Source organism: Neoarius graeffei, chromosome 21 (genome assembly GCF_027579695.1).
Source record: "Neoarius graeffei isolate fNeoGra1 chromosome 21, fNeoGra1.pri, whole genome shotgun sequence".
NCBI classification, from domain to species: domain Eukaryota; kingdom Metazoa; phylum Chordata; class Actinopteri; order Siluriformes; family Ariidae; genus Neoarius; species Neoarius graeffei.
The window spans coordinates 3298980-3315437 of record NC_083589.1 but is presented as its reverse complement, the minus strand read 5'-3'; the positions used below and the strand labels follow the sequence as shown (position 1 = coordinate 3315437).

Here is a 16458-nt window from a genome sequence, read left to right as displayed (position 1 = left end):
GTTGTCAAGGAAAACGCTGGATACTTTGAAGAATCTAAAATATCAAACATATTTTGCTTTTTAACACTTTTTTGTTTACTACATAATTCCATATTTGTTCCAGATGTTAGTTCGTCGTTTTGATGTCTTCAGATTTTGTTCTACAGCGTAGAAAATAGTCACAACACCTATGAATGAGTAGAGTAGAGTGGAGTCAAGTAGAGTAGAGTAGAGGTGTACACACTTTTAACTGGTAGTTAAAAAAGCCAGGACTAAAACTAAAAGTGAAAAAAATATTTTGTTAACTGAAATTAAAAAATAAAATAATAATAATAATAATAATAATAATAATTTCAATTTATATAGCGCCTTTCACAAACCAAGGATGCTTTACAAAAGAGTTACCACCAAAAAAAAACAAAACAAAAAAAAAACTAGGAAGAGTAGTGTGAGGTAAAGAGAAAAGTTTTCAAGTTGGCTTTGAAGGAAGAGAGAGTGGAACAGTCACGAAGTGATTGTGGTAACGAGTTCCAAAGTTTAGGAGCAGCAACACTAAATGATCTGCCACCCATAGATGCCAGTTTAAAACATGGGACAGTCAGAAGCCCACAATCAGTACAACATGAACTAAAGTGAAATAAAATTGCAGGTAAAATCAGCTTTGTTTTCTTTTTCATTTTGTTTTCCCCCTCGAGGCAGGGACAGACCAGTTCCAGAAGGGGGCAGTCATGTAATGCCGGCTTCCATAAAACTCCAAAGAAGAGCAATCTGCTTGCTGTGCAATACCTGAAAATCTAAAACTAGTCAATTCCTCAAAATAAAACTAAAACTACTAAAGCACTTGTAAAACTAATGAAAATTAAACTGAACTCGCCCTTTTCACGTATCCCACAATCACGGGCGATTGCTCTAAGACAACGAGGGAGGCTCAGCCTCCTCGAAAAATGATGAACCTCAAATCATATGTGCTCAACCCAACTACAGTGCGAAATCATTCCGTTATAACTTTCCCCAGTTCGCCTAATGTGTGCGTGAGTTTTTCCCCCTCGTGACAGCGCGATGCAGCCCAGCCTCAGTGGGCTTCAATGGCATTTGGGAGCTCTGCGCTTTCAATATCAAAATGCAAGACGATTATTGGACAAATACTGTGAAAATGCCCGCCCACCGGACTCCCAGCCTCAGTGGACTTCAATGGCATTTGGGAGCTCTGCGCTTTTCAATCTCAAAAGGCAAGACGGTTATTGGACAAATACTGCGAAAATGCCCGCCTACGGACTCCCAGCCTCACATGGGAGGGACATGGCAGTTTCTGCGAGGAGACTGGTGATTGGTGAAAGCGGCCGGATATTTTCTTTGATTGACAGCTCGTTTCAAATATAGACAGGCAGCGGTGAATTTCAGTTCAGTCCCATGCGGATTCGCAAGTGCTGTGGTGTATTGTAAGAGATCAGCTTACATTTCGATTTCATTCATTACATACGGTTTCTACCAGCTTTTTTAGTTTGTATATATTTTCATTGTAAATAAAGTGTAAATATAGTGTTGTCAAGTTTGCTATCTTAGTTCCAGAAATTTTGTTTATTTGAGTGACTGAACTTGAACTTGAGGGGGCTAGTCAGCTAGCAAGAAAGCTGCGCACGGATGCCAAGCATTGCTGATTTAATTTTGGCGAAGCCATTTGCCAGTCTTCCTTTCGAGGAAAAAATTAAAATTAAAGAGCAGGGTAGACCAACGCCTCAAATTGACTTGGTGAAAAAGGTAGGGAATAATACTCGTTCCTTTCAGCTCTCCTGGTACGAGAAAGTGAATTGGCTAACAGCAAGTGACCCACATCAACAACAGTAAATAGGCTACTTTAGTAATATGTCATGGATGGACCAAAAATATAGAATCTATTTAAAATGTTTATGCTGAGTATATTATACTGGAATATATATTTTTCTGGATATGAATTAAACACAGCTACAATTTGGAAAACATTTTTAAACAAAAACACAGCCGAGAACATTTCACACTACAGACCTGGATTAAAAGTGAAGGGTTATCAAAATTGTCAATAAAACATTTCTCAGTCAAAATAAGTAAAATATAGGGAAAGTGTCATTGAATGCTGAGGTTCCTGACAAAGAGCTGCTTTCAATAATGATCAATTTTTAAACAACATGCCACAATTTTAAAATATAAAATGTTAAAATATACCCCCCCCCCCCCCCCCCAACACCACCATCATGTATATTGGACAGTAGGCTAATGGGCCAAAAGAACCTGTTATTTCACAGTTTGTGACCCAGCCAACAATCAGCCAGATCAGAGGCAAGAGTATGGGCAAAACTGATGTGTTTTTTCTTTTTTCTTTTAAAATCTGGAAATATCGTAACTGACCAGCCTCCCCTGTTTGAAAGACTACCAGCCGCCACTGCCCACAATCCACTGCGCAGTTGGGAACTTCCAGTGGCCACGCCCAGGCTGCTGATAACGGTACAAAAACCAATACTGGGCTATACAATCAGTTTGGATGTTCAAATATCAGATGTTCAAATATTATTACAGGTTTACATGGTCACAAAGATGTTTTCAAAATTAATGCTGCTCGAAATGATGGCACAGTTACAATTTGTCATCAGTGTAAATGTTGTTGGCCAGCGTTATCGTGCTGAGTGGTTGGAACATGTTTTTAGTTTAAACAATGCAAAGAGTGACAGCGAAAGGGCTGTATGGGCGATAATATAAGGAGGACCGATTAAAAGCTTCTGCGCTGACAAAAAATACCATGGGACCAGTAACTAGATTTATTTTTTTCGCGGTCCGGTTTCCATCAAATCCTGCGCTCTGATTGGCTGGCGAGCGAGTCCGTATCCTACGATACGGACCCCAGTTACGGACCTCTGGCGACTCGCTCGTTCACAACAACAATAAGCATAGTAGCATTTTTTGTCAACATTTATCTTTTTTTTAATAAGATTTATTTATAAGATTATCAAAAATCTTGTAAATTTTTGCCAGCATTTCTCAGGAGAATAGCATTAATTTTACAGCATGGATAGCGATAACGACAGTGTTCACAGCGAAAGCGAGTTTTACTACCCTGAGGAAGAAGAAATAAAAGAAAACATTTCAGGAGAAAGCTAAAAACCTCTAACTGTTACGAATGCCAAGCAAAAACATGGCTGAATCCTGAATGACTCCTATTTGTATAAATAGGGCACTACATAGGTGGCAAAATGTAGTTTTTTTTCCTGCCATGGAAGTGCACTTGTATACCGAGGAGGAAGCCATTTGCATTACAGCCGTGAATGAGGATTCAAAATGGCGGCTCGGCTCGGTTTTCCCTTTCAGGCACTCTCGTTTTCTGTTAGAATTTGGTAAAGAAAAAAATAAATATATTATTTACCAGCTTAAGGTCGGTCCGTATGGTGAAATACCGTGACCTCGGCCTTGAATACTGACCTCGACCCAGAGGGCCTCACTCAGTACTTTCAAGACCTCGGTCACGGTATTTCACGATACGGACCTCCCAGCTGGTAACATAAGCAATCTAATAACATTACATGTCAGCTTACATCCGATAGTTGAACATCCAAACTGATTCTATAATGTTTTTTGTACCGTTATCAGCAGCCTGGGCATGGCCACTGGAAGTTCCCAACCATGCAGCGGATTGTGGGATACGTGAAAGGGGCAAATAAAAAAACAAACAAACTGAATGATGAAATAAAAATAAAAACAAATTAAAATTTCAAAATGAACAACTCTGGTTCATAGATTTTCTCTGGGATTCAGGTCCGGGCTTTATGATGCCTCTCTATTACTGTCACTTTGTTGTCGTTTCATCGCAACTTTAGAGGTTTGTTGAAGATCACCATCCTGCTGGAGATCCAGTTACAAACAAGTTTTAACTTTCTATCTTCAGTCTTGGGCGGCACGGTGGTGTAGTGGTTAGCGCTGTCGCCTCACAGCAAGAAGGTCCGGGTTCGAGCCCCGGGGCCGGCGAGGGCCTTTCTGTGTGGAGTTTGCATGTTCTCCCCGTGTCCGCGTGGGTTTCCTCCGGGTGCTCCGGTTTCCCCCACAGTCCAAAGACATGCAGGTTAGGTTAACTGGTGACTCTAAATTGACCGTAGGTGTGAATGTGAGTGTGAATGGTTGTCTGTGTCTATGTGTCAGCCCTGTGATGACCTGGCGACTTGTCCAGGGTGTACCCCGCCTTTCGCCCGTAGTCAGCTGGGATAGGCTCCAGCTCGCCTGCGACCCTGTAGAACAGGATAAAGCGGCTACAGATAATGAGATGAGATGAGATGAGACAGACAAAAGATATAACAGCAACATGCTATCAAGTGAAATTATTATTTTAATTATACAGATTGTGTTGTTTTTTTTCCCGTCCTGTACCAACAATTTTGAGGAAAATGCTGATATAAGTGGTTTAGCAGCTGGGAGGTCCGTATGGTGAAATACCGTGACTGAGGTCTTGAAAGTACTGAGCGAGGCCCTCTGGGCCGAGGTATTTCACCATACGGACCGACCTTAAGCTGGTAAATAATATATATTTTTTTTCTTTACCAAATTCTAACAGAAAACGAGAGCGCCCGAAAGGGAAAACCGAGCCGAGCCGCCATTTTGAATCCTCGTTCACGGCTGTAATGCAAATGGCTTCCTCCTCAGTATACAAGTGCACTTCCATGGCAGGAAAACAACTACATTTTGCCGCCTATGTAGTCCCCTATCTATACAAATAGGAGTCATTCAGGATTCAGCCATGTTTTTGCTCAGTGTTAGCAGCAGTTCCAGGTTTTTAGCTTTCTCCTGAAACGTTTTCTTTTATTTCTTCTTCCTCAGGGTAGTAAAACTCGCTTTCGCTGTGAACACTGTTGTTATCGCTATCCATGCTGTAAAATTAATGCTCTTCTCCTGAGAAATGCTGGCAAAAATTTACAAGATTTTTGATAATCTTATAAATAAATCTTATAAAAAAAAAGATAAATGTTGACAAAAAATGCTACTATGTTTGTTGTTGTTGTGAACGAGCGAGTCGCCAGAGGTCCGTAACCGGGGTCCGTATCTGGGGTCCGTATCGTAGGATTCCGGACCGCTCGCGAGCCAATCAGAGCGCAGGATTTGATGGAAACCGGACCACGAAAAAAATAATGTATATTATTTTTTTCATGGTCCGGCTTCCATCAAATCCTGCGCTCTGATTGGCTTGCGAGCGGTCCGGAATCCTACGATACAAACTCCGGTTATGGACCTTTGCCGACTTGATCGTTCACAACAACAAACATAGTAGAAAATTTTTGTCAACATTTATTTTCGCATTTCTCAGTATAATATAATTAATTTAACATTTTTAGTTGGATAGTGATAACGACAGTGTTCACAGTGAAAGCAAGTTTTACTACCCTGATGAAGACGAAATAAAAGAAAACATTTCAGGAGAAAGCCGAAAACAAGCTTGGAGCAGGTTTGTTCTAAATATGGTTTCGCTTTTGGGTGCTCTCATTTTCTGTTAGAATTTGGTAAAGAAAAAAAAATATATATATATACAGTACCAATCAAAAGTTTGGAAACACCTTCAAATTCGACATTTTTTCTTTATTTTAATGAACTAAACGACACTTTGTGTCTTAAAGTAATGACTGACTGTTATTTCTCTTTACTTAGTTGAGCGGTTCTTGACATAATATGGATTCCTACAGTTGTCGAACAGGGCTATTTACTGTATTTTTATTATTTACTCTTTACTGGTTGATGGTGTCAAATGCATTAAGAAGTCAAGAAATTCCATTTTTAAAAAGACACGCCTGTTAATTGAGAAGCATTCCAGGTGACGACCTCATGAAGCTGGTTCAGATAATGCCAATAGTGTGCAAAGCTGTTATCAAGATAAATAGTGACAACTTTGAAGAATCTAAAAGATGAAACATTGTTTTTTTAACACTTTTTTGTTTACCATATAATTCCATATGTTCCATATGTTATTTCATAGTTTTGATGAGTTCAGTATTGTTCTACAATGTAGGAATAAAAAAAATCGAATTTGAACGTATTTCCAAACTTTTGACTGGCACTGTATATTATTTACCAGCTTAAGGTTGGTCAGTATCGTGAAATATTGTGACCTCAGCTCAGAGGCCTCGGTCAGTATTTTCAAGACTTCGGTTATGGTATTTCACGATTCGGACCTCCCAGCTGGTAAATATATGTGTGTGTATATATATATATATATATATATATATATATATATATATATATATATATGAGTGATTCCACGCTTATGGGTACTGAAATGGGGACATGAACTTATTTTTAAAAATTCACCTAAAACCATTTCTTTTTTACCATCAGGTCACAAAACATGTAATCTTTAATGAATGATATGTTAAAAGATAACTTTAATTTTCTGAGATGTAATAAAAACATATTTATATGCCAAAGTCAGAACGTAACAGAAGTGTTGTGGACATATATATTCTCAATTTTAACAATGTAGAATTACTTTTTGAAACATAGGAAGGTGATGTTTTAGCAAATATAATTAATAAGCGTGTGTAGTAGAATAAACATACACATTCTTTCAATAAGATTAACATGGTATATAGCTAGATTGTAATTAATTTGTAACAGACGCGAGATGGACAATCGTAACAGAAGTAATGGAACAGACATCATTTTGGAACTCATAGGCTTGACTTTGGCATATAAATATGTTTTTATTACATCTCAGAAAATTAAAGTTATCTTTTAACATATCATTCATTAAAGATTACATGTTTTGTGACCTGATGGTAAAAAAAGAAATGGTTTTAGGTGAATTTTTAAAAATAAGTTCATGTCCCCATTTCAGTACCCATAAGCGTGGAATCACTCATATATATATATATATTAGTGCTGTCAAGCGATTAAAATATTTAATCGCGATTAATGTCGCGACAGTCATAGTTAAGTCATGATTAATCGCAATTTAATTGCACATTTTTGTCACATAAAAAACCATTGTAATTCTCTTATCAGCATAAAAAAGTGAATGGGCTTGCCTTGTACCAATGTTTTTTTTATTGCAAAGCATAACACGTCTTGTCACAGCCACTGCAAAGTGAAACCTAAGCCGAGCACCGGCGCGGGGCTAGCAAGAGAACCATGAGTGAAATGATCTACTGTTTGAGTTAGTCTACAACTCTAATCAGAGAGACAGGTTAGGCAGTGACGGTAGGCTTGACATGCTTGATTATAATATAAAGTACACTATTATATTAACTTTAAGTTGTTCGTTGATAAATATTGCATTGAATCTGATCTTTACTGTTTCAGCTCACTTAACAAATTTTGTACTTTTACACTTTCTGCCTGTTGATGCGTCGCGCTGTCCAATCAGAGGCGGCCAAATTTGCATATTACAGGAAGGATTTCTGGGATAGCATTGAGTTTACAGTTCGGAGGGATCTGGCTTCTTTAGACGCTGTCTTCTTAAAACTGAATAAATATTTAAAAAGAGCCAAATGAGCCAGTCTTTTGAACGGCTCTTTTCAAAGAACGCATCACAAAGATGCGGATCCCATCAAAGAGCCATAAATCCCATCTCTACTAGCGCGCCCTGCCCGCACTGGTTCTTTGGGGGGGGGGGGGGGGGGGGGGGGCAGAGGACTCTGGCTGTGCTGTGCGGGGCGTGGCATTACAGTCTAGCTGCTGGTTTTCTAAGCAAAGTCTCTGTTCCAAGTTCCTGGCAGTTTCAAAAGCTTATGAAAAACCTACATCATGTCACAGAGTGTTAATCTCGCGATAAAAAAATTATCGCCGTTAAAATTGAGTCAAGTTAACGCGTTAATAACGTGACATTTTTGACAGCACTAATATATATATATATATATATATATATATATATATAGAGAGAGAGAGAGAGTGCATCTCAAAAAATTAGAATACCATGAAAAAGTTCATTTTTTTCATAATTTAATTCAAAAAGGTAAACTTTCATATATTCTATATTCATTACATGTAAAGTGAAATATTTAAAGCCTTTTTTGTTTTAATTTTGATGATTATGGCTTATAGCTCATGGAAATCAGAAATCCAGTATCTCAAATTATTAGAATATTCCCTAAGATCAATCAAAAAAAGGATTTACAATACAGAAATGTCCAACTTCTGAAAAGTATATTCATTTATACACTCCATACTTGGTTGGGGCTCCTTTACCATGAATTACTGTATCAATGCAGTGTGGCATGGAGGTGATCAGTCTGTGGCACTGCTGAGGTGTTATTGAAGCCCAGGTTGCTTTGATAGTGGCCTTCAGCGTATCTGTATTTTTGGGGCGGGTGTTTCTCATCTTCCTCTTGACAATACCCCATAGATTCTCTATGGGGTTCAGGTCAGGCAAGTTGGCTGGCCAATCAAACACAGTAATATCATGGTCAGCAAACCATTTGGTAGTAGTTTTGGCACTGTGGGTAGGTGCCAAGTCCTGCTGGAAAAGGAAATCAGCATCTCCAAAAAGCTCGTCAGCAGATGGAAGCATGAAGTGCTCTAAAATCTCCTGGTAGATGGCTGTGTTGACTTTGGACTTGATAAAATACAGTGGACCAACACCAGCAGATGACATGGCACCCCAAATCATCACAGACTGTGGAAACTTCACACTGGGCTTCAAACACCTTGGATTCTGTGCCTCTCCACTCTTCCTCCAGACTCTAGAACCGTGATTTCCAAATTAAATGCAAAATGTACTTTCATCTGAAAAGAGGACTTTGGACCACTGAGCAACAGTCCATTTCTTTCTCTCCTTAGCCCAGATAAGACACTTCTGACATTGTCTCTGGCTCAGGAGTAGCTTGATATTAGGAATGTGAAAGTTGTATCCCCTTTCTTGAAGATGTCTGTTCGTGATGGGTCTTGATACACTGACACCAGCCTCAGTCCACTCCTTGTGAAGCTCTCCCAAGTTCTTGAATCAACTTTTCTTGACAATCCTCTCAAGACTGCGGCCATCCCTGTTGCTTGTGCACCTTTTCCAGCCACCCTTTTCAGCAATGACCTTTTGTGGCTTACCCTCCTTGTGGAGGGCATCAGTGATCATCTTCTGGACAACAGTCAAGTCAGCAGTCTTCCCCATGATTGTGGTTGTGTGTACTGAACTAGACCGAGAGATACACTGTGTTCATACTGTTTTACTCAAACACGAAATGAAATATTCTAATATTTTGAGATGTTTTTTTTTATGTTTTTGTACTGTATGCCATACTGATTAAAATTAAAATAGAAAAATGCTTGAAACATTTTAGTTTATGTGTACTTTTTCACAATATTCTAATTTTTTGAGATGCACTAGTATATATAATATATATATATATATTTATCAACTGTACAGATTTTTTGTAAGTTACAAATACATCTGTGGTAAATGTTGATATTATAGATATTTTTGTCTCATGGTTGCCATGTGTTTACTTGCTACAGAAAAAAGCATAACACTTATGTGCTAGTAATTGGACATATTGTAATTTCTTTGAGTAATTTATCAACACATCTGGAGGAAAAAACAAACATTACAGATTAATTTATTGTGTTTCCATCTCATCTTTCATCTCATTTTTATTATTAAGTCGGTAAAAGTCATTCGACATCACACCAACTATGATACAAAACTGCTATATAAAACCATCAAGTAAAAACCACTATCTATACATACAAACTGTAAAAATGCATGCTGTAAACTAACACCACTAGAAAATTAAAAATAAATCGATCAATTGGGTCTTCCATGGTTACTGTATATTTAATTTGCCCAGAAAATCCATAACAGCTGTGTGTTAACTTGCAAAGTTGTCATTTTAATTGCACAGATTATACACGCCTGCATCCACCTGCTGTTCTCTGATCAGCCGATCCCTCGACAGCAGCACGATGCATCAAATCACGCAGATACAAATCAAGAGCTTCGGTTAACGTTCACGATGTTCAAACATCAGAATGGGAAAAACTGTGACCTCAATTTTTGTGTGACTTTCTTTCTTTCACTGTTGTACGGGTGTCGGTTTGAGCCAGATCAGTATTTTTGGTTTGAGTATTTCAGAAGCTGCTGATCTCCTCCTGGGGTTTTCACACACAACAGTCCGTAGAGTTTACACAGAATGGTGCGGAAAACAAAAAACATCACCGAGTGAGTGAGCGACAGTTCTGTGGGTGGAAAGTAAACAAACGCCTTGTTGATAAGAGAGGGTCAGAGATCAGAAAATGGACAGATTCGAGGTGGTTCGAGTGTTTTTTTGCCAGGAAGGATATAGCAACTCATATAATCATATACTCTTTACAAAAGTGGTGAGCAGAAAAGCATCTCAGCATGCAGCAGAGAACAGAAGGACACATTGGGTTCCACTCCTGCAGCCAAGAATCAACAAGAAGTTCCTATTAAAGTGAACAGGGAGTGTAGACTTTTTTTTTTTAATCAATAAATTTGAGGGAACGGAACGTGACATACACTGCAAAAAATGGCCTTTCAAAAATAAGAAATAAAAGATTAAAACAAAGCATATTTGCTTGAATCAGGTGAAAAAAATCTGCCAGTGGAACTAGTCAAATTCGACTTGGTATGATTTCTTAAAGTAAGATGAAAAATCTAACCTGTTTTTAGATTAAATAATTCCAAAATAAGATTGGGGAACTTATTATGCGAGATCTGATTAACTCAAAATAATCAAAATAGTTCTTATAACAAGATCGTACTTCTTACATTTAGCCATTTTTTAAAAGATTTTTTGGGGCCTTTTCCACCTTTATTGGACAGGACAGTGTAGAGACAGGAAACGAGCAGAGATCGGGAAATGACCTCAGGTTGAAATCGAGCCCGGGTCCCTAGATTTATGGTATGGCGCCTTATCCACCTGAGCCACGACAATGCATTTTGGGGGCACCAGATTCAAAGATTTCAGTAAAGTTCATTTATTCCCAAAACAAGCATGCGGTACTTTTTTTTTTTTCTTGAAACAAGATGAACCGCATTTGACAAATGTCCAAAATGTACTTACTTGTTTTTAAAAAAACCTTGTTTTATTTTCAAAGGTGCTCCAAATAAGACTTTTTCAAGACATTTTGTCTCTACAAGATTTTCAAGATGGACTGTCTAAAAACTAGCCTTTCTAGCTAAATGAGGTTTTGCTTGTTGGGCAATTATGTCTTATAATAAGGGTGGCTCGATGTTTTGACTTGAAAATAGACAAATAAACTTCCTAAGATTTTTATTTTTTGCAGTGTGAGAGGTGAATTTGTCTCATTTCAATGGTCACAGTGTCTTTTCTGTCTTTACTATTATCATTATTATTTTTTAACACAAATGAAAGACATGAGTAGCGAACTAGTGGGTTAGCTATCATCTTCTCGTTAGCTAACATAGAAATAAATGTACAGATTGGTTTTAATTTAAAAAAAAATCACTGAGGGAAATATTGATATTCGAGATGATGTTACCTTGTTTCCATGGTTACTGAGTGTTTACCATTAACCGAGAAAAGACGTAACAGCTACGTATTAAATAGATAATGCGTAACGCTGGACAAATATACGAGTCTCTTTGCATCATTTATTAATACTCAACGCTCACCCGAGGGAAATACTGATATTAGAGATTATTTGATCTCGTTTCCTTGGTTACTTTGCTTAAAGTTTAACAGATCCGTTAAACTAAAATTCAGCTGTATAGATTTTTGTTTGTACTTTAACCAACAGATCTGAGAGAAATGTTGATGTTCTGGACAGAGTCGTTGCGTTTCCATAAACGTGAAATTTAAATTGTATTCAAACGAGTCGCCTTTATACTGTTTATACTGTAAATATGATGTTATTACACGTGTATTAGTGTGGTAGTATTTACAATATGTTTGAGTATATATTAGTATGGTAGTATGCACTTTTAATTGATCTCACACACACACACACACACACACACACACACAGTACCCATCTTTGTCGTTTTTCCTCCGTGATGGCAGTCTGCTTTTTGGAGTTGGTGGTTGTGAAGGAGAGAGAGACGGATCGAAGTGATCTCCATCCGACATTATCACACACACACACACACACACCTCAACACTTTCTATATATCGACACACCAACAATCATCCAGCTCTCTTTCTCATTCCCGCTCTATTTCTCCGTGTGTGTGTGTGTGTGTGTGTGTGTGTGTGCGCGCAGAGCAGGTGTTGGCTATAGAAAGCATTGCTCTCTGAGACTGTAACTGTGAGCTGTGACGAGTGTGTGTGTGTGTGTGTGTTATAAAAAGCTTTTCTGTAGGTTCACACACTGACACTGTTCATTTTATTCGATACACTATATAGCACAATATATAACTGTAATATACACAATTATATATAACGCAAACATCGTTATAATTTTTTGTGTGTTTCTCATTTTCAGCCAATCAGACGCGAGAATCAAGACAGATTACTGGGGACCAAGTCTCGTGTGTGTGTGTGTGTGTGTGTGTGTGTGTGTGTGTGTGAGAGAGAGACCCTGAGAGCAGCTGTCAGAGAAACCCCATAAACCCCCGTGACCACAGACAGCTGTTCTTCCTCTATCTCTATTTCCGTTTCTCTCTTTTTTCCTTTTCTCCATGTCTCTCCTCATATTCTCTCTCTCTCTGAGATTCAGTCATCACTATCTCTTTCTTTACTTCTCTCTCTCTCTCCCATCATTCTCTTGTTGCTTATTTCACTTCCTCTCTTTCTCTCTCTCCAATTATTTCTTTATTTCTACCCTCTTCTCTCCCCTCCTCCTCAGCATCTCTCTCTGCCCCTCCCTCTCTCGCGCTGGATATTCTCTCTCTCTGTCTCTCTCACCACACACTCTGTATCTTTCATCTCACACACTTAAGTGCTGACAGTGACAGACATACACTAACACACACACACATTTTCACACTATGCCTTGTACCGTGCCCGGGTATGATTGCCGCCCCCCTGCTGTGCTCGCATTGTTCCGGGCCCCAAGTACGCTTACAGTGGTGCTTGAAAGTTTGTGAACCCTTTAGAATTTTCTATATTTCTGCATAAATATGACCTAAAACATCATCAGATTTTCACACAAGTCCTAAAAGTAGATAAAGAGAACCCAGTTAAACAAATGAGACAAAATATTATACTTGGCCATTTATTTATTGAGGAAAATGATCCAATATTACATATCTGTGAGTGGCAAAAGTATGTGAACCTCTAGGATTAGCAGTGAATTTGAAGGTGAAATTAGAGTCAGGTGTTTTCAATCAATGTGATGACAATCAGGTGTGAGTGGGCACCCTGTTTTATTTAAAGAACAGGGATCTATCAAAGTCTGATCTTCACAACACATGTTTGTGGAAGTGTATCATGGCACGAACAAAGGAGATTTCTGAGGACCTCAGAAAAAGCGTTGTTGATGCTCATCAGGCTGGAAAAGGTTACAAAACCATCTCTAAAGAGTTTGGACTCCACCAATCCACAGTCAGACAGATTGTGTACAAATGGAGGAAATTTAAGACCATTGTTACCCTCCCCAGGGTAACTTCCAAGCAACTGAAGGTCTCTCTCACATTGGCTAATGTTAATGTTCATGAGTCCACCATCAGGAGAACACTGAACAACAATGGTGTGCATGGCAGGGCTGCAAGGAGAAAGCCACTGCTCTCCAAAAAGAACATTGCTGCTCATCTGCAGCTTGCTAAATATCACATGGACAAGCCAGAAGGCTATTGGAAAAATGTTTTGTGGACGGATGAAACCAAAATAGAACTTTTTGGTTTAAATGAGAAGTGTTATGTTTGAAGAAAGGAAAACACTGCATTCCAGCATAAGAACCTTATCCCATCTGTGAAACATGGTGGTGGTAGTATCATGGTTTGGGCCTGTTTTGCTGCATCTGGGCCTGGATGGCTTGCCTTCATTGATGGAACAATGAATTCTGAATTATACCAGCGAATTCTGAAGGAAAATGTCAGGACATCTTTCCATGAACTGAATCTCAAGAGAAGGTGGGTCATGTAGCAAGACAACGACCCTAAGCACACAAGTTGTTCTACCAAAGAATGGTTAAAGAAGAATAAAGTTAATGTTTTGGAATGGCCAAGTCAAAGTCCTGACCTTAATCCAATGGAAATGTTGTGGAAGGACCTGAAGCGAGCAGTTCATGTGAGGAAACCCACCAACATCCCAGAGTTGAAGCTGTTCTGTACGGAGGAACGGGCTAAAATTCCTCCAAGCCGGTGTGCAGGACTGATCAACAGTTACCGCAAACGTTTAGTTGCAGTTATTGCTGCACAAGGGGGTCACACCAGATACTGAAAGCAAAGGTTCACATACTTTTGCCACTCACAGGTATGTAATATTGGATCATTTTCCTCAATAAATAAATGACCAAGTATAATATTTTTGTCTCATTTGTTTAACTGGGTTCTCTTTATCTACTTTTAGGACTTGTGTGAAAATCTGATGATGTTTTAGGTCATATTTATGCAGAAATATAGAAAATTCTAAACGGTTCACAAACTTTCAAGCACCACTGTACGTCATCACGATGCAACTTTCTGAGTTGAAGGAAAGCACTTTCATCCAACATGAGTAAGATGGAGTTTATATTGTGGATAATACCACGTTCACAACTACTGGGAACTCGGAATTTTCCAACTCAGACCTCTCACTTCCCACATTAGAGTGTTGATGTGAACTCAGCCATCTGAAGTTGGGAATAAAATCAATACTCTGTGTAATCTCTCTCCAACACCTGGAGTTAAAGAGTTTGCTTCGTGCTTCATTCATCTCTAAAGTGGAGTTGATAATTCAAGATCAGTTTGATCAAAAGATCGTCCAGAAAGCAAAGGAACCTTTCAACGATCAAAGTATCACCCGTGTCATCGTTTCAGAGCTTGAAATCTCCTGAGTGGTATGGACGCTGGATGTAAACATAGTAAACACAAACTTGCGTTCCAGTCGGGCGAGCGTGTGAGCTCGAGTCAGGATGTGGAATACTGCAAATAAACGAACCGTGGAGAAAGTTCACTTCCTGTCATTTACACACTCTTATTTCAGTTTATTTGAGATCATGTGATGTGCACCTTCCATTCCTGGGATTCTGCGTATAAACTGGGATCTACAGGACGCGTGTCTGACGGTTCATCGGGTTAGACGTAGCGCCTCCGCCCATCGTGTGACCTGAGGCACCGTTTGCACACAGGTGCAGGAGACGACTCCGCCTCTCCACTATCACCGACGCTAAAAGCAGAATATCTCCATCGGTTCTCTCCAGGTCGCGAGTTCGTTCAGTATCTTCACAATCGTAGTGAGATGACTGGAAGCAGTGAGGCAGGTCACTGGTCAGAGTGAAGGCTCTTCACTGGCAGTGTTAGACTTACAGAACTACTGAAAATTGTGAAATGATACTGTCCTGTTTCAAATTTATTTCCTGGTAATTGGAGCACCTCTACTGCATGCAAAAAAAGATTTTTACGAAGGCAGCGATTTGCAGCTTTACTCGCCGATTGGGCACGGTTACCGAACGCACTGATGCATACCGTCGCCGAGTCCAGCTGAACCGTAATCAGGCACAGAGCAAACCAGACTTTAGGGGTCACACATGCTCGGGGATGGTACGGATCGCCAGTGTGAGTACCGTACACCCTCAGGAATAAGCTTCATCCACAATCGGACTGGTGCCGAGCAACAACCAATCAGAGTGCAGGAATAAATCAGAATGTGAAGTCAATGCATCCAAAGTAATAATGTTTCTAACAGAATAAATTCATCCAAAAAGAAACAAATATTGAAGTCGTATGTTATATACAGGGCTGTGTGCCATCATTATTGTATTTTGTGAAGGTTTTCAGTGGCTCATGAGGACCGGTTTACACACAGCCTAACGGGAACTCAAGACAAACAGCTCCTTTCCATCAAGAACAATAACTAGGAACCCATTGTGTGTGTGTTCAGGGCTTTATGAGGACCTGTTTACCAGTCTAAATGGGATCTTATCTCATTTATGTGTATGTGTGTACCTGGACTGCATGTCTGGAGCTCGTTGCTGGGTTTTGGGTGAGTGTGTGTGTGTGACGTGTTGCTGAAGCTCCACCAGAGACTGGATGTACTGCTGCTGTTGCTGCTGCTGCTGTTTATAACGTGACAAAACAAAGAACAGACCCAGGATCACCTTCAGATTCCCCTTACACACATCTGTGAGGAGAGAACACACACACACACACACAGCACTTTATTAAGAAGAAAGACCTCCATTGTGTGTGAAGCCAAGTGAAATGTCACAAACTGCTAAACACACACACACAAATATATTTAATATCTGTAACATGAAAACATCGTGACACCACTAGACACATCTTACACAACAAACACACCATACACCATCTACACTATACAACACACACACACACACTACACATATCCTAAAAACACCAGACACACACTCGACACGCACCATGCACATGCTACATGATGCATACATACCGTACACACCCTACAC

The 16458-nt window shown here is 39.3% G+C and overlaps 1 protein-coding gene across 7 annotated transcripts in view; it reads right to left on the bottom strand.

Annotated features, from left to right (window-relative positions):
- nav3 (neuron navigator 3) overlaps positions 1–16458 on the bottom strand; it is a 203970-nt gene that overhangs the window by 98302 nt on the left and 89210 nt on the right. For all 7 annotated transcript variants that reach the window (XM_060903775.1, XM_060903777.1, XM_060903778.1 and 4 more), the window contains exon 5: positions 15980–16154. In XM_060903775.1, the coding sequence (XP_060759758.1) occupies positions 15980–16154 (175 nt within the window). The remainder of the gene's footprint in view (positions 1–15979; positions 16155–16458) is intronic.